This window comes from Eleutherodactylus coqui, chromosome 5, assembly GCF_035609145.1.
Source record: "Eleutherodactylus coqui strain aEleCoq1 chromosome 5, aEleCoq1.hap1, whole genome shotgun sequence".
Lineage (NCBI taxonomy): Eukaryota > Metazoa > Chordata > Amphibia > Anura > Eleutherodactylidae > Eleutherodactylus > Eleutherodactylus coqui.
This window is the reverse complement of record NC_089841.1, coordinates 252,675,150-252,702,147: the sequence shown is the minus strand read 5'-3', so window position 1 is coordinate 252,702,147 and position 26,998 is coordinate 252,675,150. Positions and strand designations below refer to the sequence as shown.

The window sequence follows — 26,998 nt, the reverse complement described above, 5'->3', positions numbered from 1 at the left end:
TATGCACACTGTGCGGCTTTTACTGTGTCATCCTGCTCAACAAACATTATATCATGCAAAAATTGTTTCACCTTTGTGTCAGTTCCTTCCAGTTCATGCTGCATAGAACCACAGCAGGGCTCTTTTAAGTAGTCTTGCCCAACCACCACCCTCTTAGTTACAAAGTCCAACAAAGAAAAAAAACACGAGTCCACCAACTTGGTTTCACCGTTGTCCTCTGTCTGGACCTTCGTTGCTCCCAGGGAACCCCCAGTGCTACTGCATTACCACAAGATATAATTATATACAGGAGATACCAAGGTTATACCAGCAGGGTCCATATAACAATTTACAGGAGATGTATAACTAATACTAGCTGTACATAGAATCATAGATATTTGTCCAGCCTTTGTTTGAACACTTCCATTGAAGGAGAACTTGCCACCTCCTGTGGTAACCTGTTCCACTCATTGATCACCCTGACTGTATAATATCTAATCTGTGTCTCCTCCCTTTCAGTTTCATCCCATTGCTTTTAGTCTTTCCTTGTGCAGATGAGAATAGAGCTGCTCGTTAAACCATGGCTGCAACATACAATTGAAGCAGAAAGCAAAAATGGCAACAGCATGCAAAATAAATTTACTATCAGAGGTATATATACCTATAATCAGTGCTCCGAACACATTAAATAATGCAAGGTTCTTGGTATATAATGTGATCAAATTACATTGGCCCATCTTACAACGTCCAGATGACCAAGCTTTCAGATGGGTCCTAACGCTAGTACCAGGTGAATCTCAACCTGGGAAAGTTGGGTACCTACCTCTCAGAATGCTCCTCTCTTGGGACTAAGCCTACAAATAAAACCAGGGAAGGTAGGATACCATTTATATGGTCCAGTAGGAGGGGCAGAGGGTAAATGAGCGGCAAATGTGCACTACCAAGTGAAGGCAGCCAAAACTTGCTTGTTACAAACCCATGCTGGCTCTGGTTAATAGCTCAATTTTTTCCAAGTACTTGCGTACATGCTGTTTAATATTTTGTTCAAAGATTTTTCCCGGCATAGAAGTCAGGCTCACAGGCCTGTAGTTTCCTGGATCCAACGTCTTCCCTTTTTTGAAGATAGGGATAATATTTGCCCTTTTTCAATCTTCTGGGACTTCTCCTGTTCTACAGGAATTTTCAAAGATTATGGTGAGTGATTCAGCAATTACCTCCGCTGCTTCCTTTAGTATTCTAGGCAAACAGAAAGTTTTAAATAAAAAGGTTTGCGCTCGTGGAATATGAAAGAAGATAACCCAAAATGAATCGTCAATCTGGTGAGAAAGAAATCAGGATGGCACTTACTCCGGAGGAGGGAGGACTTCTGAGGAATCGACACTTCAAGGAGGGGGCTTCTTGTATAATACACCCCTCTCCTCCGGAGTAAGTGCCATCCTGATTTCTTTCTCACCAGATTGACGATTCATTTTGGGTTATCTTCTTTCATATTCACTGAGAGCAAACCTTTTTATTTAAAACTTTCTGTTTGCCTTTTCTTTGGGGATCATTCTCCTTGTGAGAACCCCCTACATTGTCGTTGCAGCTCTTCTCACCCATGAAGGATAGGAAAATGCTAATATGGGTAACCCACCATTAATCCTCTGGCGCTATCTGAACTACTATGGCTTTTAGTATCCTAGGACCTTGAGACTTGAATTCATTTAAAGGAGATGTCTCAAGGAAGCAGTGAATTTTTTTTTTTGCCCAGTCCCCCCCATTAAATACACATTACTAAGCCCCCCTGTAAATGACATTTCTAGCTGGTTCGTACTTACCGTTCCAGCGTTTCAGCAACTTATAAAAGTTTCCCCAAGATGGCCGCCGGCTCTTTTCCCGTCGCTCGCTGCAGCCCGACGTGCGCGCTCCCGAGACGCTGCTAGCTGTGTCTCCATGGCAACACGACGCCCCGCAGCCGCCGACCGGACCCACCGCAGCCGCCGACCAGTCACCCACCGCCAGGCAGCAGGTAACCGGCGCAGCCCCCCCCCCCATCACAGCGGCAGCCCCCCCGGCCCAGCGCTAGTTCCCCCGGCGCAGCGACAGCCCCCCCATCGCAGCGACAGCCCCCCCGGCGCAGCGCTAGTTCCCCCGGCCTAGCGACAGCCCCCCCCCCCGGCCCAGCGCTAGTTCCCCCGGCCCAGCGCTACTTCCCCCGGCCCAGCGACAGCCCCCCCCATCGCAGCGACAGCCCCCCCATCGCAGCAGCAGCCCCCCCATCGCAGCGGCAGCCCGGCGCAGCGGCAGCCCCCCCGGCCCATCACTTACCAGGACAGCTGGACGGCGGGACAGCTGGGCGGCTTCTCCGGACAGCTCGGCAGCTCTGCACCTTCCTCTAACAGAGGAAGGCACAGAATGGCCGCTCCAGCGCGCTCCCGAGCAGTGACAGCTCGTCTGCGCATGCGCAGAAGAGCTGTAGCGGGGAGCACACTGAAGCGGCTCGTGCTGAATGGAGAAGACCGGACTGCGCAAGCGCGTCTAAAAAAGCAAGCTGCCGGCGAATTTAGACGGAACCATGGAGACGAGGACGCTAGCAACGGAGCAGGTAAGTGGAATAACTTCTGTATGGCTCATATTTAATGCACGATGTATATTACAAAGTGCATTAATATGGCCATACGGAAGTGTATAACCCCACTTGCTGCCGCGAGACAACCCCTTTAAGTCAGCTAAGTATTCCCTCACCATCTCTCTACTTACAGATAACCTGCATTCTTTTATTCCCACAATAGCACAGGGAAGATCCGTTGATGTTACATCTACTTTCTGAGAGAATACAGATACAAAATAGGAATTTAAGAATTCGGCCTTCTCAACATCATTCTTAACCAATTCACTATTCTCAACCTGTAAACATCCAACAGCATCTTTGATTTTTTCTTTTGCTTTTGACATACCAGCCCAAATCCTTTTTTATTACTTTCTGCTTTTTTGCAAGCCTCAATTCATTATTAGCTTCAGCTTTTCTGACAGTTGCCCTACTGTTTCTGCAGACCCCATTATATTCTTCTTTAGATATTCCACCCATTTTTCCATTTAATAAACATATTTTTCTTACTTTTTAACATGTGTACAAGTTTTGTGTTTATCCATTCTGGTCTCTTTAAATGCTTCCCATTCTTTCCTCTTTTAGGGCTTGTTAATGATTGTGCTTTGAGAATCTCCTTTCACAATATTTCCCAACCTTCTTGGACATTTCTGTCCTTAAGAACATCCAGCCATTGGATTCTTCCTTCCCTCTTTCTGAGTTCATTGAAATCTGCCTTTCTGAAATCCAACCCTGAGGTTTGAGTCTTCTCAGGTCTTCCTTTCCTTTTTATTCAAAATTCAAGCATAGCATGATCACTGCCTCCTAAGGTCCCAGACACCCTTACTTCCTCAACCATTCTCTCCCTGTTGGTAAGAATTAGGTCCAAGAGCGGATAAGAATTTATTGGATCCATTACTTTTACCTGAGAGAGATTTCTAACAAATGTCTGGATAGGAAAAATCTCCCATGATCACTATGTTATGCTTTTTTGAGCGCTCAGCCATCTGATGTAGAAAGAGTTCCTCCATATCTTCTGCTTGTCCAGAGGGCTTATAGTAAATGCCTACAATGGTGTCCTTTGTGTTGTTCTCTCCTTGTATTCCTACCCAAACAGTTTCTACAGAACTTCCATGCTCTGAAGCTTGAATCTCTGTGGAGATTAATTGTTTTTCTAACATACAACACAATCCCTCCTCCACATTAATTAGGTCTGTTTCTTGTAAATAAGTTGTATCCTTCAAGCCTTGTATTCCAATCCTGTGTATCATTCCACCAAGTTTCCGTGATGCCTATGACATCATATTTCTCTTCCTGTGTTAGGAGCTCCAATTCACCCTGTTTGTTTCCCATGCTCTGTGCATTTGTGTAGAAACATTTTAATTTGTGATCGGTGTCTCTTGCTCCTCTACTTTCCTTCTGAATTTTTTGTCTTTGTTCTTTCTTTCCACTTCTCATAGCAAAGTTCTCACATGTATTAATTAGCTGTATATGTTTATCTGGCCTTTCACTTCCCTTCCCATATTGTTCTAGTTTAAAGCTCTCCTGATGAGTGAATATACATATATGATTACACACATGCTCGTTGCACCGCATGATCCCCACTCCCCACCTCGGCTATCAACCACTGCCTGACAGTGATACCGGCGACTATCTCTCCTGTGTTTGACACATCAGAGATAGTTGTTCAAGTGAATAGAGGCAGAGCGGGCTGGATATCGGTACGGCCACCCACCTCCAAGCACTGTAAACAGACAGTCACTCATTTATATATTGAGTGACTCCTGTTCACACAGAGCGAGAAGCCACTTAACAATCCTTTAGTTTCAGTGAGATGAAACGAAACGACCAGTGACAACTAAGGTACTTCTTGTCCAGTGCCCTGTAACTGGCTATATGTACACGAGCCGTCAGTCACTTGAAATCAGTGATTGAGTGATTATTCAGGCGGCTAATGGCACAACTTGGGAGAGATGTAATGCTGCTAGCTGACAGATAGATAGATGTGAGATACATAGATAGATACATATGAGATAGATAGATAGATGTGAGATAGATAGGTAGATAGATAGATATGAGATATTAGATAGATAGATATTAGATAGATAGATAGATAGATAGATAGATAGATAGATAGATAGATAGATAGATAGATAGATAGATAGATATGAGATAGATAGATATTAGATAGATAGATATTAGATAGATAGATATTAGATAGATAGATAGATAGATAGATAGATAGATATTAGATAGATAGATATTAGATAGATAGATAGATAGATAGATAGATAGATAGATAGATAGATAGATAGATAGATAGATAGATAGATAGATAGATAGATAGGATATAGATAGATATGAGATAGATAGATAGATAGATGATAGATAGATAGATATGAGATAGATAGATATGAGATAGATAGATAGATGATAGATAGATAGATAGATAGATATGAGATAGATAGATATTAGATAGATAGATATGAGATAGGTAGATAGATAGATAGATATTAGATAGATAGATATTAGATAGATAGATATGAGATAGATAGATATTAGATAGATAGATGATAGATAGATATAGATAGATAGATATAGATAGATATGAGATAGATAGATAAATAGATAGATATGAGATAGATAGATAGAAGTTTGACTAAATGAGTCTAACGTCAATGAAGTTGTATCAGGTTGCACTCTATATTACGTAAACCCATCCGGACAGGATAATCCTATTAACCCATAGTTTACCCACACAAAGCCTGCCTGTTTACAATGCCATCATACAGAAATGTTTTTATTTACAGTCAAAAGGCGTTGAATCTCATGCAGTGCTTTGATTGTTATGCAATTGATAATATATCCTACACATTAAGCCTGGGTTCACACAGGGCGGTTTTGCCACAGTTTGCCGTTACATATCCGCACTGTGGCAAAACCACTGCTTTTGCAGTGCAAATGTGTTTGGGCAAAAAGCTGTTCTCACTGGACGGATTTTTTTGCACACTGCCGCAGTGTGGAAATGCAGCTGCGGTGCAGTTTTTGAAAACGAAGCATGTCAATTCTTTTGACTGTTCTGCAGCGCTTTTTTGTCCATAGACCCCTATGGACGCAGCACAATCTGCACCAAAATACACTGCAAATGTAAAAAAGCGCTGCGGGAAAAAAAACGCTTGCAGATTTTCCGCGCCGAATAAGTGTGAAAAAGACGCAAGATAAAAATAACCTTTGGGCCTCATGTCCACGGGGAAAATCAGATCCGCTGCGGATTTGTAACGCGGATTTGGGCCGCGGATGCACTGTAATTGTCTTTTATTTTTCATGCGGGAGATCAATTGAACTATGTGCTCTATGAGCTCCCGCACGCGTGATCCGCACTAAAATGGAGCATGTCCATTTTTTTGCATGCTCCAGAAATTTTTTAATTACCATCTGCAGGTAGATAAATACCCGCGGGTGGTCAATGCATTCCTATGGGGCGCGGATCCGCGTGCGGGAAAAGCGCTGTGGATTTTAATTCTTATTTTCCCCGTGGACATGAGGCCTTGAAGCGGTTTTGCTGCAGATGCAGGAAAACTGCAACGGAAAAACCGCAACAAAACTGCAAGAAATCCACCCTGTGTGAACCCAGCCTAAAGGTATTTTACATTAGTAGACTTTACTTATGCCACACGTGATAGGATGGGCAGATACAGGCCCTGAGAGAGCCATGCGAGCCACAACTATGATTCAGTTTATTTCTAGTCACTGAGAAAGAGATGACCTAGAAGTTCCATACAGCATGTGACTTGGTTTTCAGCAGCTGCTCAGTCATTCATGTGACCGGTGGCTGAAAGAATTACAGACTTTGTGGATTTTTAAGGAAATGTTTCTAGAGCGGTCTCAACTGAAACTACATGTGGGCTACAACCCTTTTTCTAAACGCAACCTGTTGATCAGCGGAATGCAGCAGCTCCAAATTCTGGCGGCCCTTGAGATCAGTGGCTATCAACATGGGAAAGCTGTGTCTAGTTATATATTTACATGCCAGTCATTCGTTGTTGTTAGCCGTTTAGTTGTTTACGACCCTCGGTGACCCTAAAGGTGAGCTCCCTCCATGTTTTTCGGTTTTGCGCTGCTTCTTTCAGTTGTGTGATATCTATGCCAGTATCAGTTCTGACAGTATCAGCCATCATGCTCTTTGGCAGGCGGGTCTTCTATTGCCGCTGATCTGTTCAAGCATTATAGATTTTTTTAGCGACTGTGCCCGCATTACATGGCCAAAATATGCCAGTCATTCATATAAATGTATAAATAATATATGCCCACCATGTACTAGAGCTGGGTCCATCAGAGCCACGCTATGTGTTTCCACAACTGTCGGATGAATGATTGTTCATCCGACAGCCATTTTTCCCAGCTCCCCCATACACACGAACGTTGGATCTGACGAGCGTTCATATGTTTAGGGAGACAAGCTACAATCAGACAGCTCTTGTACCAACGAATCATCTGGGGAACAACAAGATCAAACTTGGAAATTCACTGGTCCCCAATCCTTCTTACCTCTCTATATCATCCAATGATGAAAAGTTGATCCTCCCCCATACACTTAGAGAGTTGACTGGCCCCATTTTTATTAGCGGGTTCTAAAGTACATGGGGACCTTTAGTAGCTCTTCATTTTGACTAGAGGGGGTCCTGAATGTGGGAAACCACTCTATTACATTTTTATCCCTAACAGGACATACAGACAGGGAAGGTAACCCCTTTAAAGTGCACCGCTATTCACATTACCAGATGAATAGAACACAGGAATCTACCAGGAGGCATACCGGCAGTTTTATGGTATGTGTCTATAGTCAATTCTATACAGAGTATTTAGTAGAAGAGTCTATGTTGCAAAGATACCTTTCATTACAATAGGATTCACAAATTCTAAATTGACAAGCAAGGGGACATAATGCTCAAGTGTCGTCCTTTAAGTAGGCTCTGTGCTTGTAGATTCGGAGGAGCTTCTAATAAATAAACTAGTAAAGTCTACCATTGGGGATAATATAATAGACACGTGATTTTGGATGGCGCTAGTGGAAGAGAAGTAAACTCTGGCAGGCATTACCTCAAATAGAGATGTCACATATGGCAAGTATAAAACTGCATTTATTTTGACACGACACTACCAACATGTTTCATGCCCAAAACGGGCACTTCATCAGGTCACTATAAAATAGATAAAGCAGAGCATATTTAAATAGCAAAAAGATCCCCACACATTACGATTAGGCGTCACAGTTGGTGGTGTTACAATTTTTACCCTTGGGTCAGGAAGAGTATTATCTCTTGTTAAGGAGAGCCCCTAGAAGGTGTGTGAGGAGACACCTTGGAAGTGTGTGAGACGACTTATAAGGCCATCCTCTGGGAAATATGCATATAAGGACTCCTTATTCTTTATACTCTTTATAAAGAATTGTTATGATTGTTTCTTGAAAATTTCCAAAGAAGTTAATTGTGTGATTGGCCACATAAGAGAATCATTAAAGGGGTTCTGACATCCAAAAAAAAAAATTGTACTCACCTTGCCTGGCCTGGCCCGATCGCCAGGCATGTCCCCTCCAGCCGGCATCTTCTTCTGTGCCTTTAAAGCAGAGCAGGAGCGGTCAAAAAGACCGCTTCCTGCTCTGGTCCATCCGTCAGGCACTTCCGAGGTCAACGGACGGACCGCCACAGCAAGCACGTCACAAGCAGTGCTTGCTGTGGGCGGCCCGTCCGTCCGGCTGAACTCCGGAGTGCTGCGCATGCGCAGTGGAGACGCAGCCCGTCCTGACTCCTGTCAGAGGGCACCTCTCCACTGCGCATGCGCGCAATCCCGGAGCGGCGCGGCTCGTGCAGACAGAAGAGGAGGAGCAGCACCTGCCGGGAGATGACCCCCCTGATGTCAACAACAACAGAAGAAAAGGTAAGTGTTATCTTTTTATGCTTTAGCAGCCATTAAACCGTGGGTTCCCTGGGTCCATTAGGCACACCAGGGAACAATGGCTGCTAGAGCATAAAAACATTATTCATGTCAGAACCCCTTTAAAAACCCAAACAGATAAAAGAAACATAATCAATAGGGAAATTAGTGTGATTAAAAATGCCTAAAATCAAATCAATTTTCTAATAATGACCTCCTAAACAAGTGATAAAGATCAATTAAAATGTAAACAAGATTTATTTACAATAAGAAATCCCAGCGCTTCCTTAAAAGTTCAACTTTATTAACCAATAAAAAATGGACACAAGAGCTCCTCCGTGTTTCAAGTGTTACCGCTCTCAGTCATAGTATACAGAAAAGTGAAACACTCCAAAATTTAAAAGCAACCCTACCCAGTCAAGTGGTATAATACGCATCACATGTTAAGCACACATCAGTTGAAATAATGTTGTTGATGCCCAACAACAACATTTCTTTCTTTTTTCCTCGCTCTTCTTCTCTTCTCCTCCTGGCATTTATGGGTTCAACATTACTTCAATTCATGTGTGCTCATCAACATGTGATGTGTATTATACCACTTGATTGGGTAGAGTTTAGTGATGAGCGAGCATACTCGCTAAGGACAATTGCTCGACCTGCCTGCTCGGGAGCAAAGATTCGGCTGCCGGCGGCGGGCAGGGAGTGGCGGGGGAGAGCGGGGAGGAACGGAGGGGAGATCCCTCTTTCCCTCTCTCCCCTCTGCTGACTGCTGCAACTCACCTTTCACCCGCGCCGGCAGCTGAACCTTTTCTCCCAAGTGGGCAGGTACTCGCTAAGGACAATGCTCGATCGAGTAATTGTCCTTAGCGAGTATGCTCGCTCATCTCTTGTAGAAAAAATCACAGAGGTGAGGAAAAAGAAAAAAACACATCGTCACCGGCACAATCGCCGTAGGGCAGGCGCAATGGCCTTAAGCCCTGAAGATATGTAGTAAGCCAGACAATAATGCGCCTGCCCTACGGCGATTGTGCCGGTGGCGATTGTGCCTGCCTTATGGCGATCGTGCCTATGGCGTCCGTGTCTGCTTTGCAGACTTTCAGGTATTTTTGGCTTTTTCAGTGAATATGTGTTTTTCTCATCTCTTGTAGGGTTGCTTTTAAAATTTGAAGTGTTTCACTTTTCTCTATGCCATGACTAAGAGCGGTAACGCCTAAACCGTGTTGTATGCAGACACTACCTTTGTTATTTTTATGGATTACCAATAAAGTTGAACTTTTAAGGTAGTGCTGTGATTTTTAGCATATTTTCTGAATTATCCACTTTACCATAAACACACAGAATAAGAAGAGCTACTGTAATAGTACATTGTTGAAATTATGGAGAAAAACATGCAAATAGTGCTCCCTGGGAAAAAAAAGTATGCAAATAGGCAAAGGCAAAGCACCTCCACAATAACCCATTGGGAGCACCATGGAGGCAACCCCCATCTAGAAGAAGAGAAGAAAAAAAAGAGTGCGGAAGTAATAAAAAAGACTGTACGTGTTGGTTCATCATACGGGAGACCTATCTTGTTAGCAGATAATAGTTTCAGAAGTTTTTGTTGGGACGGCAGGTGTAGTAGGTGGAGTTTTTACACGCAAAACATCTCCTGTTTTTTCAGAACCTCAAACTTATTTGAACATTGCAGGGGTATGTAATCTTTGGGCAATCTTAATCAGCCATTAGTCATTCAGGTGGAGCAAACTGCAGTGTTTTAAGATGATGCATTTAGAAAATATTTTCTTGATGTTTGCTCTACAGGTATTTAACCCCTTAAGGACCAACCACCATACATTTATGGCACTTGGTCCTGGGGTTTAAGGATGGTAGAATAATCTGCTCATGTCTTCTCTACAGTTTGAACAGTGTACCATTACAGGGTAGGTAGGTACGTAGGTAGGTCTTATCATTCCAGTGATTTTATTTACTCTGAGGCATCTTTACTCCAATTTCCTCCATGGATTATGTTTCTTTTTATCTATTTATGTTTGATGGTTCTCTTATGTTGCCGATCACACAATGTATTTCTTTGGAAGTTTCCAAGAAACAATACAATCAGAACGAAGCTAAGGTTGGCCGCTCGGCTATGGCCAGACAAGGGTCAAAGGGTAACACCACCCACTGAGATACCTGATGTAGCAGTCTTTTTGTTATTTAAATCTGCTTTGTTTAGTGCATTTTCTAGTGACCTGATGAAGTCCTGGTTCAGACATGAGACGGGTTGTCTGTGGTTGGCTGTGTGCTGTCAAAATAAATGCAGTTTTCTAGTTACCGTATCTGACATCTCTACATGAGTCGGCGCCTGCCGGCATTGTCTTCTCTTCTACTAGCGTTCTAACAGATGTGATCGGAAGCATCGGCACCGCTGGGACAGCAGCAGGACTCTTCTCTTCTACAAGCTCCTACAAGTATTGTACCTTGACAAGCACAGCAGACAAAGCCGAGCATAAAACACTTGGAGACTCTCTAACAAGCTCATCTCCGGGAATGCTCATGCAGCACTAGAGCTTCTCTGCTTTTGCATGAAGTCATTTTAGATGCACAGATAGTCAAAGAGTCAAAAAGAAATGATTAGTATGGCTCCATCCGCTACCCTAAAATGAGGAATAAACCCTTTGCTCTCACCGATATTACGGCCTAAAACTAACAGCATAAATATAAAAAACATAGCACTATTAACAGAAGCCTAATCAATAGCCAATGACGACGATAGAATGAACCACCAATAATCTCCACTTTGCATACAAAGCAAAGAAAAGTGATTGTTCAACCTCTGAATGACATCACTTGTTCTGTTGTTGTTGTCAGCTGTTTAGTCGTTCACAACCCTCGGTGACCCTAAAGGCTCCCTTCCTCCATGTTTTTCGGCTTTGCTTCTTTCAGTTGTGTGATATCCATGCCAGTATCAGCTCTGACAGTATCAGCCATCATGTTCCTTGCTGGCCAGATCTTCTTTTCCTGCTGATCTGTCCAAGGATTATAGATTTCTCTAGTGACTGTACTCACATTACATGGCCAAAATTGGTGAGCCTGAGCCCGGCCACCTTCCCCTCCAGTGCTACATATCGGGTCTCATACTTATTTTACATTTGTTCAATTCAAGAGTATCCTGAGAAGCTGCAGTCCGGATGTGATAATGGTGGAAAAATGGAAGAAGCCATAGTGAGGACTAAGTCGGATTCGTAAAGTACCGGGCATATCAGATCTCACCTGCCATTCCATAGTGGTTGAGCTGATCTACAGGACAATAGCCATGTTTGATACTAAATAAAGTTTATAGTCATGATAGCGTAACATAAACGTAAATTCAGCGTTTTCTGGTCACTCCTCATCTGGCGGCAGGGTTTTCTTTATATGTAAAAATAACGTAAGAGAAATAAAACAAAAAATATCAGTTTTGGAAACTTGCACTTCTGTCTGGTTCAGGAAAACTCCAACCTCCGGGACACCATACCGCACAGTGACAGTCAGACATGGAATACAAAACCTCCTTAATTACTACGGAAATTAATTGGTAGATAGAGAAGTTGTGTAACAATAAAGCCGGCTTGGCAGATCTGACACAAAATACCAGAAGGAATAACGCTGCATGCAGGACTTTTTTTTCCGGCAAAATGCCAGGCAGCGGAGACCGGACAGACCGTATTATGGTCAATGGGGTCCTTTCCGCCCTGTTCGGTCCTGTTCGGCCAGGGATTCCTATTCCCTGCTCCCTGAGCGGAGCATAAAAACAGAACCCCCGCTCAGATGTGAAACCAAACTAATCCAGGATGGCCATGCACAGCAGCCTCCCATCACCGTGAGGAAGGATAGAGCTGATGCATTCCTTTTTATGTCTTTGCAGGTCATTTCATGGGTAACAATACGGTCATTGATGTTTTGAAGCGATACGGTTATGATGCGTATCACACCCCGGCTGGAAAGTCAGTCATCAGGTAAGTCATCGCATTTGTTTATAAACTAGGGAAGCCAATATACTGCATATATGTGCATATAGGTTGCAATGAACATACGGCAAAATTGTGAATTGTCTGTGGCCGACCACTGAAATGGTCACAGATTTTTCAATGCGCTATGATAGCCAACGTGATCCCTAGAAAAAGTATCAATCACCATATTTGCGATAAAATGAAGTTTTTGTGCTGAAAAATCACCGTAAAGTGTTGGCCAATAGTTTTCTCCTTATTTCGAATTTGCTGTTGGAACCAAATAAGGTGCCCCTTTCTTGATAATACCGTCCTATTGCACTACAAGCACTCAAGAAATCTATATAATGTCCTGGAAATCAATAAGTCATTTACGCCATTATAAAAATACCTACAAATCTTTATTAACCCCTTAGTGGCGGCCAATATGCCTTTTTACGGACCTCACTTGTAATCCTGCACATACATCATTTTAAGGTAATGATTACTGACAGCTAGGTTCCTGCTCTAACTGCCGGATGCGGAGAAACCTCAGACCCTGGCAGTTTAACTCCTTACGTGCCACCATCTGTAGTAGCTGCAGCATGTAAGCCGATGACATGGAGGAGGGTTCTTCTGTCCCCCATTGGCCCCCGCGCAGTGTGATTGCCATATACCAATTCGTTCTCATAGCAGCTGGAGACCTGACATAGGCTTCCATGTCTGCCATGTAACTCGGCCTATTAGGACCCGCCTCCCGCAGTTTCTTATAGTCTGCTGTTATAGGCTTAGTAGAATGCACTACATAAGTAATGAATGCAGTGTACTATCCTGGCTACTGAACTATTGCGTCTTCAAGTCCCCTTGAAGCATAAAGAAATAACGCCCAGAAAGTCGAAAAAGTTTAATTTAAGTGGAAAATCTCCAGTTTAAAAAAATATGCATGTTTAAAAAAATGACCTGAAAACTTAGGTAGGCTTTAGGTATATCTTCCCCAAGCAAGTTATGCTATTCGCCCTATTGCCCATTTGTTGTTTTACCTAGCAGTCAATGTAAGAGTGGTTTCACATCTGCGTCGGGGGTTCCATTTTCCTGCTCCATTCGAGAAGTACGAAACGGGAATCTCCATGATGGAACGGCTCCATCTTAGGACGGTATTGAACAGCAGCGAACGGACTCCATTGACTATAATAGGATCCATTTGCTTTCCGCTCAGGTGGTTTTTTTTGCCGAGTCTGCGACCAAACTTACGACTGGAGGTTCCAATGTAGATGTGAAACCACCCTACAGCTGCTCACACATGCATGATTACATTGCATTAAAGATCCCATCGCCTTTGACAGTATGAATAGCGCCAATGGGTTTGTCGGTTGTCCTTCGGATCCATTACATGATGGGTTCGGCACAGCTGGTTGTGAAGGGAAGCCATCAGTGCAGATGTTACATATAGTCTATCTCGAGTGTCCAGCCTAATTCAATGTTTGTAGACTTGCTTTTACGAAATCTAATTCAAATATATAAAAATGTTTCTAATGACTGAATTTGGTTTTGCTTCTTTCTAAAAGTGGAAAAAGTAAAAAGTCGCCTGCCTCAAAGTCGCCACCTTCCCCAGCTGCGATGTCCTCAGCGCCAGGCACATCCACTGCCAAAGTCAGGCATAAAATGCATCTACGCAAAGAGAAAGAGCTGATCCCGAACCTGCTGATGTCCGATAATACAGATGTAACGGACAAGGACAACAGGAAGTACAAAAAGAAGAAGCCAAAGAAAGAAAAACACCGACACTTTAGTGACCTCTGGGTTCGCATTGAAGAAAGGTAAATGCAGACGTTGGGTATCATATTCAAAAACTGGTAACTGGCCAGATCTACAACCAGCGGCACAAAGAATGGCATCAGAGGCTCCATTCGCTGTTCGGTGCTGAAAACAATAAATAAGTTGCATAAAACTTCCCTGAACTGTTGTAAATGCGAGAACAAAAAACATTTTAATGAAAAAATTTTACAACAGTTCATGCGGGCGGTTTTTTGCTGCGGAGTCTGCAGCGGGCTTTCGCCCCCAGTTTCCACCATAATAACCCTCCATAGCGTGCTATGGAAAAATTATTCTTCATGCATATGAGCGGAAACCAATTGAAAAAAATAAATTCCGCCATCTTTCGGTGCGTTTTGTTTCTACAGCGCACAAACTTCAACTAAAACGACCTGATAATTCTATTCTCAGTACGATTACTATGATACCAAACTTATGTAGTTATTTTGCTTTTTTTGCTGTGCTACTTTTATTTTTTTTCAAAGATGTTTATTTTTTTTTTTTTATTTTCTGCCGCAATGGCTTTTTAATAGTTGTGTGAGGTAAAAAGCCTCAGCCTCAAGATGGTGCCTGACAAGCATCAGACAGGGAACTGCACTTCATGTAAGTAACTGGAAGACACAGAGGAGACCCCGAAAGTGTGTCAGGCATTTAATGGGGCTTCTTAGGCGACCGTTTTAGTGCAGCGTTTTTTAAATGAATGGTGAGCATTAAAAATGCTGTAAAACATTGGCTTACTATGCCACCGGGAGTGGAAAAAAACAGTGACGTCATCAGCTTCGCCTGCGTTGTTATTTGTGTGAGGTTTTTATACCCAATAACAAAGGTTGAGTTTTAACCCTTTCCCATCCAACGTGTATCCTGGTTTTCCTAGGGGGCTTACTCTTTTTCTGCCGTTATACAGCGCTATATGCTGGCTAAAACCTGTACTGCATGAGGTGACACATTTGATAGGTCCCGACAGTAGAGAGGCTGGCAATATACAGTAAGAGAACCCCAAGGGACGTCTTTCAACATCGGAGCTGTACAGCCTTAAATCATAATGTCTTCAGACGTCAGACAGTGGATTGGAAAGGGTTAATGGTAGCCCCTTATAGGACTTGAATTTGGGTTTAGACTCTATAATTGATTTACAACATGTCAGCTCTCTGATGGTTCCTAGGTTGGAGCTGTGAATTCTTTACATTTGCACCATCCTATAAGAAAAGCCTACATAATGCCGGATCTGTCCTGTATAAGGAGGTTATATTACTATAACATGGTTAATAAGATTTGGTATTTAGTACAGAGCTTTGTACATTTTTCTGAAAACAGCGCAGCGTCCTTCCTGATGAAATCTCTGCAGTTTGAGGTTTATTAGATTACTGGAACGGGTCTTGCAGAATTTCTGAGATTCGACATAGCCTTGGGCAAAGGAATAATGGTTAGAGCAATTATACTGTACGAGCGGGCTATTTATTAATCTAGGTCTGACCAACAGGATGGAGCATCGGTTTAATAAATTACTTTTTATTGAACTATATGAGCTCTCTGCAAAGATGAAAACCGTAAGGAGAACGCCCCCTTGTTTAATGAGGCGCAAAAAGTGTTTTACACACATAATAAATCTGGTGCGTGCGGGGCATCGACACCATTATTTTGCATCAAATCGAGCCAGAATTCTAGGGCATTCAGCTTAGTAAATCTCCCACCGTATCTTTCATGGCCGTCTTATGGTAATTGTGTGCACCGACATGTATCCAGTGTACCGTGCCCTGGGGAAAATCATACTAAACCCAGTGAAGGAACTACTGGGCTCACTAAATCTCCCCTTATGGTGAAGAAGGGGGTATCGCGTAGGGAAATTTCTGCAATCATGTCACGTCATATCGCGTCTCTTACCAAATTCAAAAATTTCTGAGGCTGACAAATGGTAATTTGGTGCAGACTTCGATTTTTTTTTTGTCAAAGCCAATAAAATTTACTTCATCCCTTTTTTGTATTCACTCTTTGTATGGTATAATTGAAGAAACAGCAGCGTGTAGATTGGAAACACTCTAAAAGGTGAATATACACATTAAAGGGGTTGTCCGGCCACCAGCGGCAGCCAGTGATTAGCTGCAGAAGTCACAACGACCTGCGAAATTCAAGGCAGTAAAGAGACCAGTCGGGCACCCGGTGTGCCCTGGAATAAAAGTGGTGTGTGATCAGTAAATTGAATATTACTTCATCACTTAAAAACATTCTGAGGGGTTTTTGTAAAAACCCTAAGTGGCGGACAACCTGTTAAAATAATTGACGGCTGTTTTTTTTTTTTCCGACATTACCCCAAACATACATGTTTAGTACAATGGGGAGAGGACAACTTGCCTCTACCAGACACGTCTGACAATTTATTGCAAGTGGGAACAAAAGATCAGGCAGTTTTGAATTCAATATGCCTGATCCTTATTTCCACAATGTAACGTCTTACCGGCGCTGGATAGGAGCCACAGGTGTAATAACCGTGCAAGATTGGAGAGTAGCCAGAAGGAAGATGGAGGTCGTGAGCAGGTAGTCACAGTTGCAGAACAATGGGTGAGGCGGAAAGCGTAGTCAGATGGAAGCCAGGAGTCGTTATCGGGTAGTCTTGCAGAAATAGCGGAGGAGCAGGCAACGTGGAGCTTGACCAAATAGTGCTGTGAAGCAGAGTAATCACGCAAGGTGGGAGTGGCAGTGCCGGGTTTATATAGGGGGCTAATTGGGGAAGGAACAAGACACGGACCCAGATGGAATATTGCCAGGCCCAGATGGAATATACCTAAGGGTTCTAAGCAACGTGATAGCTAGACCACTGTTTCTTATAATTAGGGATACTATTGAGACCGGGGTTGTACCACTGGATTGGCGCATTGCCAATGTGGTTCCAATATACAAAAAGGGGTTTAAAAAAGAGCCTGGTAACTACAGGCCGGTAAGTCTCACATCAATAATTGGAAAAATATTCTAGGGGTTTTTGAGAGACGCCATCCTAAAATACCTCAAGGAAAACAGCGTTATAACTCTTCACCAGCATGGGTTCATGAGGGGTTGATCATGTCAGACCAATTTGATCAGCTTCTACAATGAAGTAAGTTCTAGGCTGAACCTGGGAGAGTCTATTGATCTTGTATATTTTGATATCTGGATTTTTCTATAGCATTTGACACTGTGCCGCATGACAAAAACGTGTGTATGTGGGTAAAGAACTGGCTCAGAGATAGAAAGCAGAGGGTGGTAATAAATTGTTCGTACTCTGATTGGGCCAGCGTTGCTAGTGGGGTGCCACAGGGTTCAGTATTAGGCCCCATTCTGTTTAATATATTTATTAATGACCTGATAGAGGGGCTGCACAGTAAAATATCAATATTTGCAGATGATACAAAATTATGCAGGATAATTAATACAATAGAAGACAATGTGCGGCTACAAATGGACCGAGATAAGCTGGGGGATTGGGCGGAAAAATGCCAAATGAAGTTCAATATTCATAAATGTGAGGTTATGCACATAGACAGGAGAAATGGATGCCACCAATATACACTAAATGGGGTACTGCTAGGGAAAAGCGATATGGAGAAGGACCTGGGGGTACTAGTTAACTGTAGACTTAACTGAAGCAATCAATGCCAGTCAGCCGCTGCAAAAGCAAACAAAATCTTGGGATGCATCAAAAGAGGCATAGGGGCGAAGGACGAAAATGTTATTCTTCCACTATATAAGGCACTATTCAGGCCTCACATGGAATACTGCGCACAGTTCTGGACACCGGTGCTCAGGAAAGATGTTGCAGTACTTGAGGGGGTTCAAAGAAGGGCGACTACTTTTTTTTGCCTTCCTCTGGACCAACAAGGTGTGGGTTGAAACAGGCTGAACTAGATGGACATTGTCTTCATTCAGCCTAAAATACTACTAGCTGATATACCTGGATTTGCCAAAGTTAAGTTGGTACTGGTGTTTATCTGGTGTTCACACGGAAAATCTTATGAAGTCGTGGTTACTTTAGAGATACCGGGAAAAAAATATGTTCACCATTTTGCATGGTTCTTTGCGTTACCGAGGAAACACCATGTGGAGGTAACCATGCGACGTTTCCTTTATATAAAATGACATCGGGAAGTGAGAGAATTAAATTCCATACGTAAAATTTGGACGCTAATTCTTTTGTGCTTAGAATTGAATAATCCAGTTAGGACCCATTAAATTTTCCTATTTATGACATAATCAATGCTCGTGCCAAATTTCAAGTTTCTATGACATCGGGAAGTTGAAGAATTAGATTCCATACGTAAAATTTGGAAGCTAGTTCTTTTGTGCTAGAATTGAATAATCGAGTTGGGACCCTTTACTTTTCCTATTTTGGACATAATCTATGCTTGTGCCAAATTTCATGTTACTACGACATCGAGAAGTTGGAGAATTAGTGGAGAGTCAGTCAGTGAGTGCTTTCGTCTTTATATATATAGATGTCCCTATGTTTATAAGATGGACTAGAGTGGGAAGCCACGGAACAGGAACAAGGAAAAGGAGACAAAGACTAAGAATCAGAAGGAGCTACCCAGCATGCTGGGTATGAAGGGCAGCCACTCAAGGTGCAGGAGGTTCAAATCCTAACACACAGACAGCTGTCATTGGATGAAACTTAAAGGGAGGAGACACAATTATTGATCACCCTCACTGTCAGAAGAAACTTTTTGACAGTGAGGGGGATCAATGAGTGGAACAGGTTACCACAGGAGGTGGTGAGTTCTCCTTCAATGGAAGTGTTCAAACAAAGGCTGGACAAATATCTGTCTGGAATGATTTAGTAAATCCTGCACTGAGCAGGGGGTTGGACCACATGACCCTGGAGGTCCTTTCCAACTCTACCAGTCTATGAGTCTATGATCAATGGAGAGTTTGCAGAAAGCACCAAGTTTTGTTTACCGTGTATCAAATCAGAATCAGATCCGATTATAGACACAATCAATCGTCTACTAGAAAATTAAGTGAAAATAATCTATTGATGCGATACCAGCAGTGTTATCCAGGATGAAGCAAATTACAGAGCACTCAGAGCCCTCAGGTGATATAGAATCTCTCTTCACAGTGAATGCCCAAGATCCCAGAATTCGCCAATCTTCTTATGACATATCAGAAAATTGTTTTGACAGAACTCTCCCTTTAGGTAAAATCACTCAACAGTTCCTTGAGTTAAACAATGTAAAGAAGAGACCTTCATGACAGCCAACTCCACAGACTGCGAATGTCACGGCATGTTAATGTGAGAATTATATTGACTTCAATGGACAAACATAAACTAAATGAATATCTTCACCATTGGGGTGTGAAATGCTTATCTTCCTTGTTTGCATATATTTCTCAGAGGAGCATGGATGGCCTTGTAAGCCTCCTCACTCATTTTCTAGGTGCTCTCCTTAATTGGTGATGATACCCCTCCCGACACGCATCACAGGCCGCTCACTAGCCAAGCCAGGATCCTACTGCACACTGATGAGGTGCCCCCACTATGTTTTCAGGAGGAGATAAAGAACATAACAGTCAATAGTCACAATTAACACAATAATTTGCATATCTAGCCTACGATTCATCAGCTCACCAGCCTACTGTATTAAAAATTACACTCCACCTACAAAGAAAGGGCCAATTTTAGTTGGAGATAGCTTTAACTATCATTGCCTATATTAACTTGGGACCAAGAGATGGAAGATCTGAGAGTGAATCAAGTGAAGCAAGGAAATGAACCACAACGTTTAGACCTCCACTGCCGGCTGTAATCCCAGCCAAGAGGGTTACATTGTAAAGTTACTGGGCTTTTCTGGGGATCCTGCCCCATCTCTCAGGAGCAGCGACAAAGAGCGCACTTCCCCATGACCACTTCTATCACCACTTTGGCTGAAACTGTGGTGATGGTGGTAGCTAGAGTGCAGGAATTGCCCTTTAACCCCTTAAAAACCAATGTTTCAGTCCTAAAGTTTTTTTAAAACTTATAATTCATTTTAAAAATACTTTTAAAATTATATTTACGTTAAAGTACAGGAATGGATTCACCATTTTGTTTAGAACATTTTGATATATAATTTGTATTAATTGACAGAAACGTGTAATGTATCCTTTGATTAAAATTTCAATTTTATTAGTGATCAAATTTATATTAAAAAAAACCTAATTCTACCCTATAATGTCCCAAACTATAATATGTAGATGAACAAACGATGTAACCGCCCTGAGAAGGGCAACCCCAAACTGGAACCTGACCTGCCTCTCCCTAACTTTCCCTAATTAAAAATAGGGAGGGTATAAGATAAGGGGGAGGTATTAGATACCCAGGTCAGGACAAAAGAGACCTGATCCAAAAAAACAAAAAATAATAAATCCAAAAAATATTAATAGGAAATACCGCCACTAAAATAAAACAATACAGACAAAAGATATCCAAAAATTTATATATCTCAAACCCTTATGACATCAGACGAAGCAGATTACTTTTTTCATCCCTAAGTTCAAAAGGCTCATCGAGTATTCAATACTCAACAGTTCAGTCACTATCAGAGCTAGTCAGGGATCTCTTCAGACCCCGCAGCTCTGACATGGCGGGAGTCACCGGGTCTCATGCAGGAAACAGAAGTGCCGCTTCCTGCATTCTCTACACAGTGCACACTGAATGCTATGTAGCTTGTGTTGCCTTCTCCTCTGGGTTCTCGGCTGTGTTTGACAGCTCAGAACCTGACCTGCTCCTGCTAGATTGCAGGCGCAGGAGCTTTAATGCCATGCTATATAATTACTATCAACCAGGAATAAAGGCCACGACCAAGCGCTGTATATTTACGGTGCTTTGTTCTCAATGGGTTAAAGTTACATAAAGGTGAAAACAGTGGTTCAATAGTTAGCAGTGGGTTCAAATCCAATTAAGGGCATCTTCTACATGGGGTTGTGTGTTCTCCCCATGTTTGTGTGGGTTTTCTCCCACGCTCCAAAAAACATACCAATAGGTGAATTTATATTGTGAGCCCCCATGGGGGCGCCATGATGACAATCCGTGTGCAGCACCACAGCATACGCTTACGATATGTAAATGAGTAAATGAATAAACATGACTTTCCCTACTATTAATGACCTTACTTTCCTATTTCCTGCAGTGTCACCGAGCTTCCTCCACAAATCCGGATCATTAACGGGTATATCACAGTAGACCCGCGGCCCAGAAACCATGGAAATGACCACTTTATACAAGCAGCTACCAGCAGATCGTCAGCCCAGTCAGTCCTTTCTATCCTATTACTGATGATTTGTCATTTACAGCAACTGCTGATACAATGAGGACTGGCAAAGATAAAACCAGGACAGATGCACGGGCGTCCATGGAAATGCACAATACCGGGGTCCGGCACTGGAGAGGGGTCTATCGGCATGACAGTGTGTCGGGACCGCGGCCCAGGGGGCTTCACTTGTCATGGACTGTTAATAGAATCCACAGATTAATAATGGACAGAATATACTTACGGGAAAAGTTATATTTTTCTTCTTTTGAGGAAGGATGGTTTCATTTAATCCCATAATGCACTTGGGAGATGTACATTGGCATAGATGTATTTTAGATTTATAAAGCAAGACTAAAATGATTTTTTATCTAAAAATGTATTTTATTACAATTATCTGTCTGTCGTTTACTGTCCAAACAGAGATTATGAGAACACACTCCGTTATCAAATAGATATTCCTGCAGTGAGCGCCGGGACCCAAAGGTCTTGTGTTCTAAGGAAGTGACTATTTTGCCACTTTATAAAGAAGTGACAGCCGTTCTCCGCCAATTATTTCATATTACATCCCGCCTTCTTCAAGATTACAAAATAGGTACCTGTGACCCAGGATGCCGATCAGCTCTAGTTTACACAAAACAAATGTTCTTAGAAAGGTCGGAAAAAAGAAACTTCCGTATTTTTGTGTCTTGTTACATCTGGTTTTAACCCTTTGCAATCCAATTTTGGATTCAGGGTTTCCTATGGGGCTTTCTCTTTCTGCCATTATACAATGGTGCCGTCTGCTGGCTAGAGCCAGTACTGCGGTATGTGACATGCTGGAGAGGCCCCCGACAACAGAGCGGCCAGTAATATTCAGTAAGAATACCCTGCCGGACGTCTTCCGACATCGGAGCTGTACAGCCTTCAATCAGAATGTCTTCAGACAGTGGATTGGAAAGGGTTAATGGTGAGTTTGTCCAACAAACATCTCAGGAGCTTTTAGCAGGACGCAAAACGTGCATCGGGGGTTCCGATTTCCTGCTCTGTACGGAAAACAGGAAAGGGAAAACCTATAGCCAAACTGATCTGACTTATTACGGAAGCAAACAGTGCAAAAAGGACCCTGTTAACTATCATGGTGTCCGTTTGGTCTCCGTTCAGTTGTCCAGCATTTTACCAGATCTGCAGCAAAACCTCAGAACGGAGGTTTCTACTGCAGATGTGCACATAGCCTAAAGGCTGCTTCACACGGCCGTATACGCAACGCCGCTCGCCGGCCATGGACAGTAGTTGCACATAAACAGGGTTTTTTATTTTCACTGTTTCCCCGAAAATAAGACCCTGTCTTATGTTTATTTTTCCCCCAAAAGAGGCACTAGGTCTTATTATCAGGGAATGTCTAGCAGCTGCGGTCTTGGTCCCTCCCACTGGTCTCCGAGGTTACGTAGCTCCGCTGCACGTCCTGCACTCCTCAGCCGCCGACCGAAAACATCACTTGCTGGAAGTGGGATTTATAAATCCCACCCCCAGGTAACAATGGCTCTGATTGGTTCAGTGAGCACTCCTCTCAGCCAATCAATGCAGCACTTGATGAACCAATGCAACGGCTGTGATTGGCGGAGAGCAGCACTCACTGAACCAGTAAGATCCATCGCTTCCTGGAGGCAGTATTTATGAATCCCATGACCAGCAAGTGATGTTCTGTTGGCGGCCGAGGAGTACAGGACATGCGGCGGAACTATGGAACCTCAGAGACCAGCAGGAGGAACCTGGACTGCGGATGCTAGGTAATGTACTTTTTTTTATGTAGTCTAGCTAGGGCTTATTTTTCTCCCTGAAAATAGCCAAAAATCAGTTTAAAAAACAAAAACCATTCACTCACAGTAGAAATACGTTGCTTTGGATTTGAGTCTCGCTGCGGATTTTCCAAGCTCCAGCGTGCGCTAATTGTTGCAGATATTTCACTTATTTCAACGTATTGAGTGAAATCAGCAGCAAAATCATAAGCAGGTTTCATCGCAGAGGTTTTGTGCACAAAGTCATTTTTTGTGTAACTTATTAACATTGGAGATAAGAGAAGAGCTGCAAGCCGGTAATAAGAAGTAACGTTTTCTCACGGTGCACATGAGCGCCTATTAAAACCAGCTGGAAGGATCAGTAGTGGGGCTAAAGCCTTCAAGCATCTGGCACAGCTCCGTGCCGGCGGAGTCCCTGTAGCTCCAGACTACAGAAGCCCTAACGCTCTGTAATCTAGTGCTGTATGGAGCACCATATGGCGGCACACAGAGATATCCTCCCCTAGATGCGCTGCCTGTAGAAGAATACCTCTGCAATATGGCACTGATGGAGAACGGCAGGAATTCATATGGAAGCTGACAGATTACAAATTCTTTATATATTCTTTTTATAAAGTCGGAGGCATACAAAGTACAACAGGGTCCCATAGACTTCTGTCGGTGCGTACTGTATTAAGGCTCTGTAGAGCTGTGATATAAGAGCACCAGACTTTAATCTCATTATAATTGGGACTTAGAAGCATTCTGCATCATCCTATTGAGTCCTATAATAACATGGAGACACATCTGAGACTCCGCAGGCCTGATGGATATAACTTACCTCCTTCCATGAACAGATGCCGTGCGAATACTTAGACACATTTCCCTCCTAACTTGTAATGGGCGCGTTACGTGTTGTAATCTACAGAAAAAGATATGGGATGTAAAGAAATCTACTTAGAGATGTGCGTCATCCTCAGGGCGCTTCACACTTGCAATAAAATTGTGCGAATTTCACGCAATGCGAGACTGAGTGAAAGCGCAGAATTATGAAAACAATGATTTCAATGGTTTCATTCCCGTTTGCAATGTTTTCACTCCTGCGACGTGAAGTGGGAAAAAACGCGGCATGTCCTATCTTTCTTCGTTTTGCAATTTTGTTTTTCAGTTTTTGGACGGAGACTCCTTTTTATTGCATCGCAACGCAAAAAAACTTGTGGTTGTTATGCGATGTGATTCGTTTTCAACACTAAAAACTCCTATTGACTCTTGCGCAAGAAAATGACGGGGGGCAGCAATGCGATCCACGATTTTTCACAAGATAAGGCATCACTGATGCTCAAAAATCGCCTGATCAAAACTGTGATTTTGCTACAATTTTCCCGTGGCGATATCGCAATCGCCGGTGTGAAGGAGCCGTTATGGTATATTGGTAGTCAGCAGTAAGAGAACAATATATTGTATGTCAGACAAGCAGGACGGACCCCTATAGACATTTATTGCAGTGAAATAATATACATGAGCTTTAAGATGAAAGTCAGTGATGCCTCATTAAGGCTGTTTTCACACAGGTGAGAAAATCGCGCCCAGTGCGGAAAAAAACTATTGCAGCATGTCCTATTTTTGGGCTCTCCCTCGCATCACCTCGCCCATTGTTTTCAATGGGGCCAGGAAAAACATTTCATGGGGTGTCAGGTGTATGCAATGCAAGTGCAGATCAGAGGAGCGGGCCCACAGCCGAGGAGATGGCGGGGTAGATAAGGGCCTTGTCACGGTGGCGCTACCACCTCCTCCCCTGGGGATAAGTTTGGACCCCTTCAAATTACTACTGGGGAAGGTCACAGGGAACATGCAACCAATGGTTCCCTGCAATCAGTCCACACACAGGGATACTTTTTGGCCAAACCAGGAGCAGTGTGACAGGAAGGGCTTCTCGAGGTAATACGGACAATCCACAGTCCCAGTTATCTTTGTGATCCCGCTCCCGGCAACTCTCTTTCTCCCTCCAACACTCTATCAGCCAACACTCACACTTCTAGAGTTTTCCTCTCTCTAGCAGCAGTCCTTTTCTCTCTCTCTCACTCAGTGCTTAGTGGTAGCACCGGCATATCCTGGGTAGGGTAGGCCCAGGCCAAGCAGAAGGGAATCGCTCAACTTCCTCCATCTTCCACACAGACTGATCAATGGGGTTTACTCACTGACTCTTGCTGACTCTTGCAAGAGCAACTCAATCTGGCATGTTCTGCTCTTTGCAAGCATTTCAAGAACTCCTTGCACCACACATTGCCAACACATATGTATCACAAGGTTACGTGACACACAACATGATACATTTCCAGACGTAACCCAGACATTAACCCATTCAGTGCTGCAGAGATGCAATACACCAAATGCACACTACAATTAAGACACTGACAAGACAAGGCACGAGATAGACATACAACATTACGGAGGGGCCCACTAACTCTGGACCACTACACAAGGTCTCCCATTGAAACAATGGGAAATATTTGCTGATCCTCTGATGCTGCTGAAAGGATTGCTACTAGCCGGACAGTGATGCACGGAAAAATCACAGGTTCCCAAGCGTGATATAGTGCTTGTCCTTGTGAAATTAGCCTTAGGGCTTCTTCACATGGGCGTGACTTAGTCCTATTATGCAGCCATGATAGTCAACGGAACGAAACAAAATCATTGACTTCAATTGTTTTGTTTTCATTAGTGGGATTCTCACCTGTTAATTATACCGGTGAGAAAAGATAGAAGTTGCCCTAGTTAATTTTCCCGCCCTTCAAGCGGGAAAGATAGGGCAGGACATATCTTCCCACTCATGTGTGTGAACCCAAAGGAATGGGGTTCATATATGCGCAAGATTTGTGCGTCTTGCAACGCACAAATCTTGTATGATTCTCCCAGCTGAGCCGTGTGAAAACGGGTGTTAGGGTCAGTTCAGGGTTTCTGTCTCTCCATTTTTGGAGGAAAGAAACTGAAATAAAACAAATAAAAAATTGTTTTTTTGCCCTCAATTTCATCACAATTTGCTTCCATTCCACCATTTCTATTTTTTTGGATGCAGTCTGCAACATTATTGTTCCATCCAAAGACCCTATACTCTCTAGAATCTGACCCGTGTCCTATTCTGCCTGTCACTTTGGGGTTCACTTCTCCCCCTGCAGTGACATCAGAATGAATGGAGCCCTGGTTGAGCATGCACAATCCGTGCGCCATCCAATAGGGCGGATGGAAATACCCGAACAGGTGCCCCTTGGTATCTCTGCAGCCCCGCTGATGGTGTACGGAGACTGGTACACTTGTGCGAGCAGCGCTCCATTCAGCTCCTGCTCAGTGCGGGAGCTGCAATATCACCACAGTGAGAAGGACGAGGGACATGGGACCACCAATCCAAAGATCAGCGGGGGTCTTACCAGTGAGACCCCCCACTGATCAGCAGGTTATCCTGGATAGGGATAACTTGCAGTCTTGGTGCATGCCTTTAAGGAATGACAATTGGGTTTGCAGCTGTTTTGCTCCAGAAAACACCAAATTGTAAATCCAAAGCTTCTTTCTTGATAGGTTTTTCTTTGTATATGTAAAGGCAGCAAGACAATCAACAAACAAACAAACATACTTTTACCCCCCCTTACGTTTTGTAAACAGGCTATGCCAATCATACGATGGGAAGTATGTCGGTTGGCAGGAAGGTGTCACGTCAGACATGGAGAGGCTTCCAACCCTCCGATGAGATATACC

At 43.2% G+C, this 26,998-nt stretch overlaps 1 protein-coding gene across 3 annotated transcripts in view; it reads left to right on the top strand.

Moving 5' to 3' along the window:
- Window positions 1-21,891, top strand: part of TRABD2A (TraB domain containing 2A) — a 127,137-nt gene extending 105,246 nt beyond the window's left edge. Inside the window, exons 5-7 of one of the 3 annotated variants that reach the window (XM_066604498.1) lie at window positions 12,363-12,453; window positions 13,989-14,240; window positions 21,372-21,891. In XM_066604498.1, coding sequence (XP_066460595.1) covers window positions 12,363-12,453; window positions 13,989-14,240; window positions 21,372-21,552 — 524 coding nt within the window. In that variant the 3' untranslated portion in view covers window positions 21,553-21,891. Of the gene's footprint in view, window positions 1-498; window positions 600-12,362; window positions 12,454-13,988; window positions 14,241-21,371 lie in introns of those variants that run through there. The other 2 variants (XM_066604499.1, XM_066604500.1) reach the window with 2 other exon arrangements.
- Window positions 21,892-26,998: the final 5,107 nt, after the last annotated feature.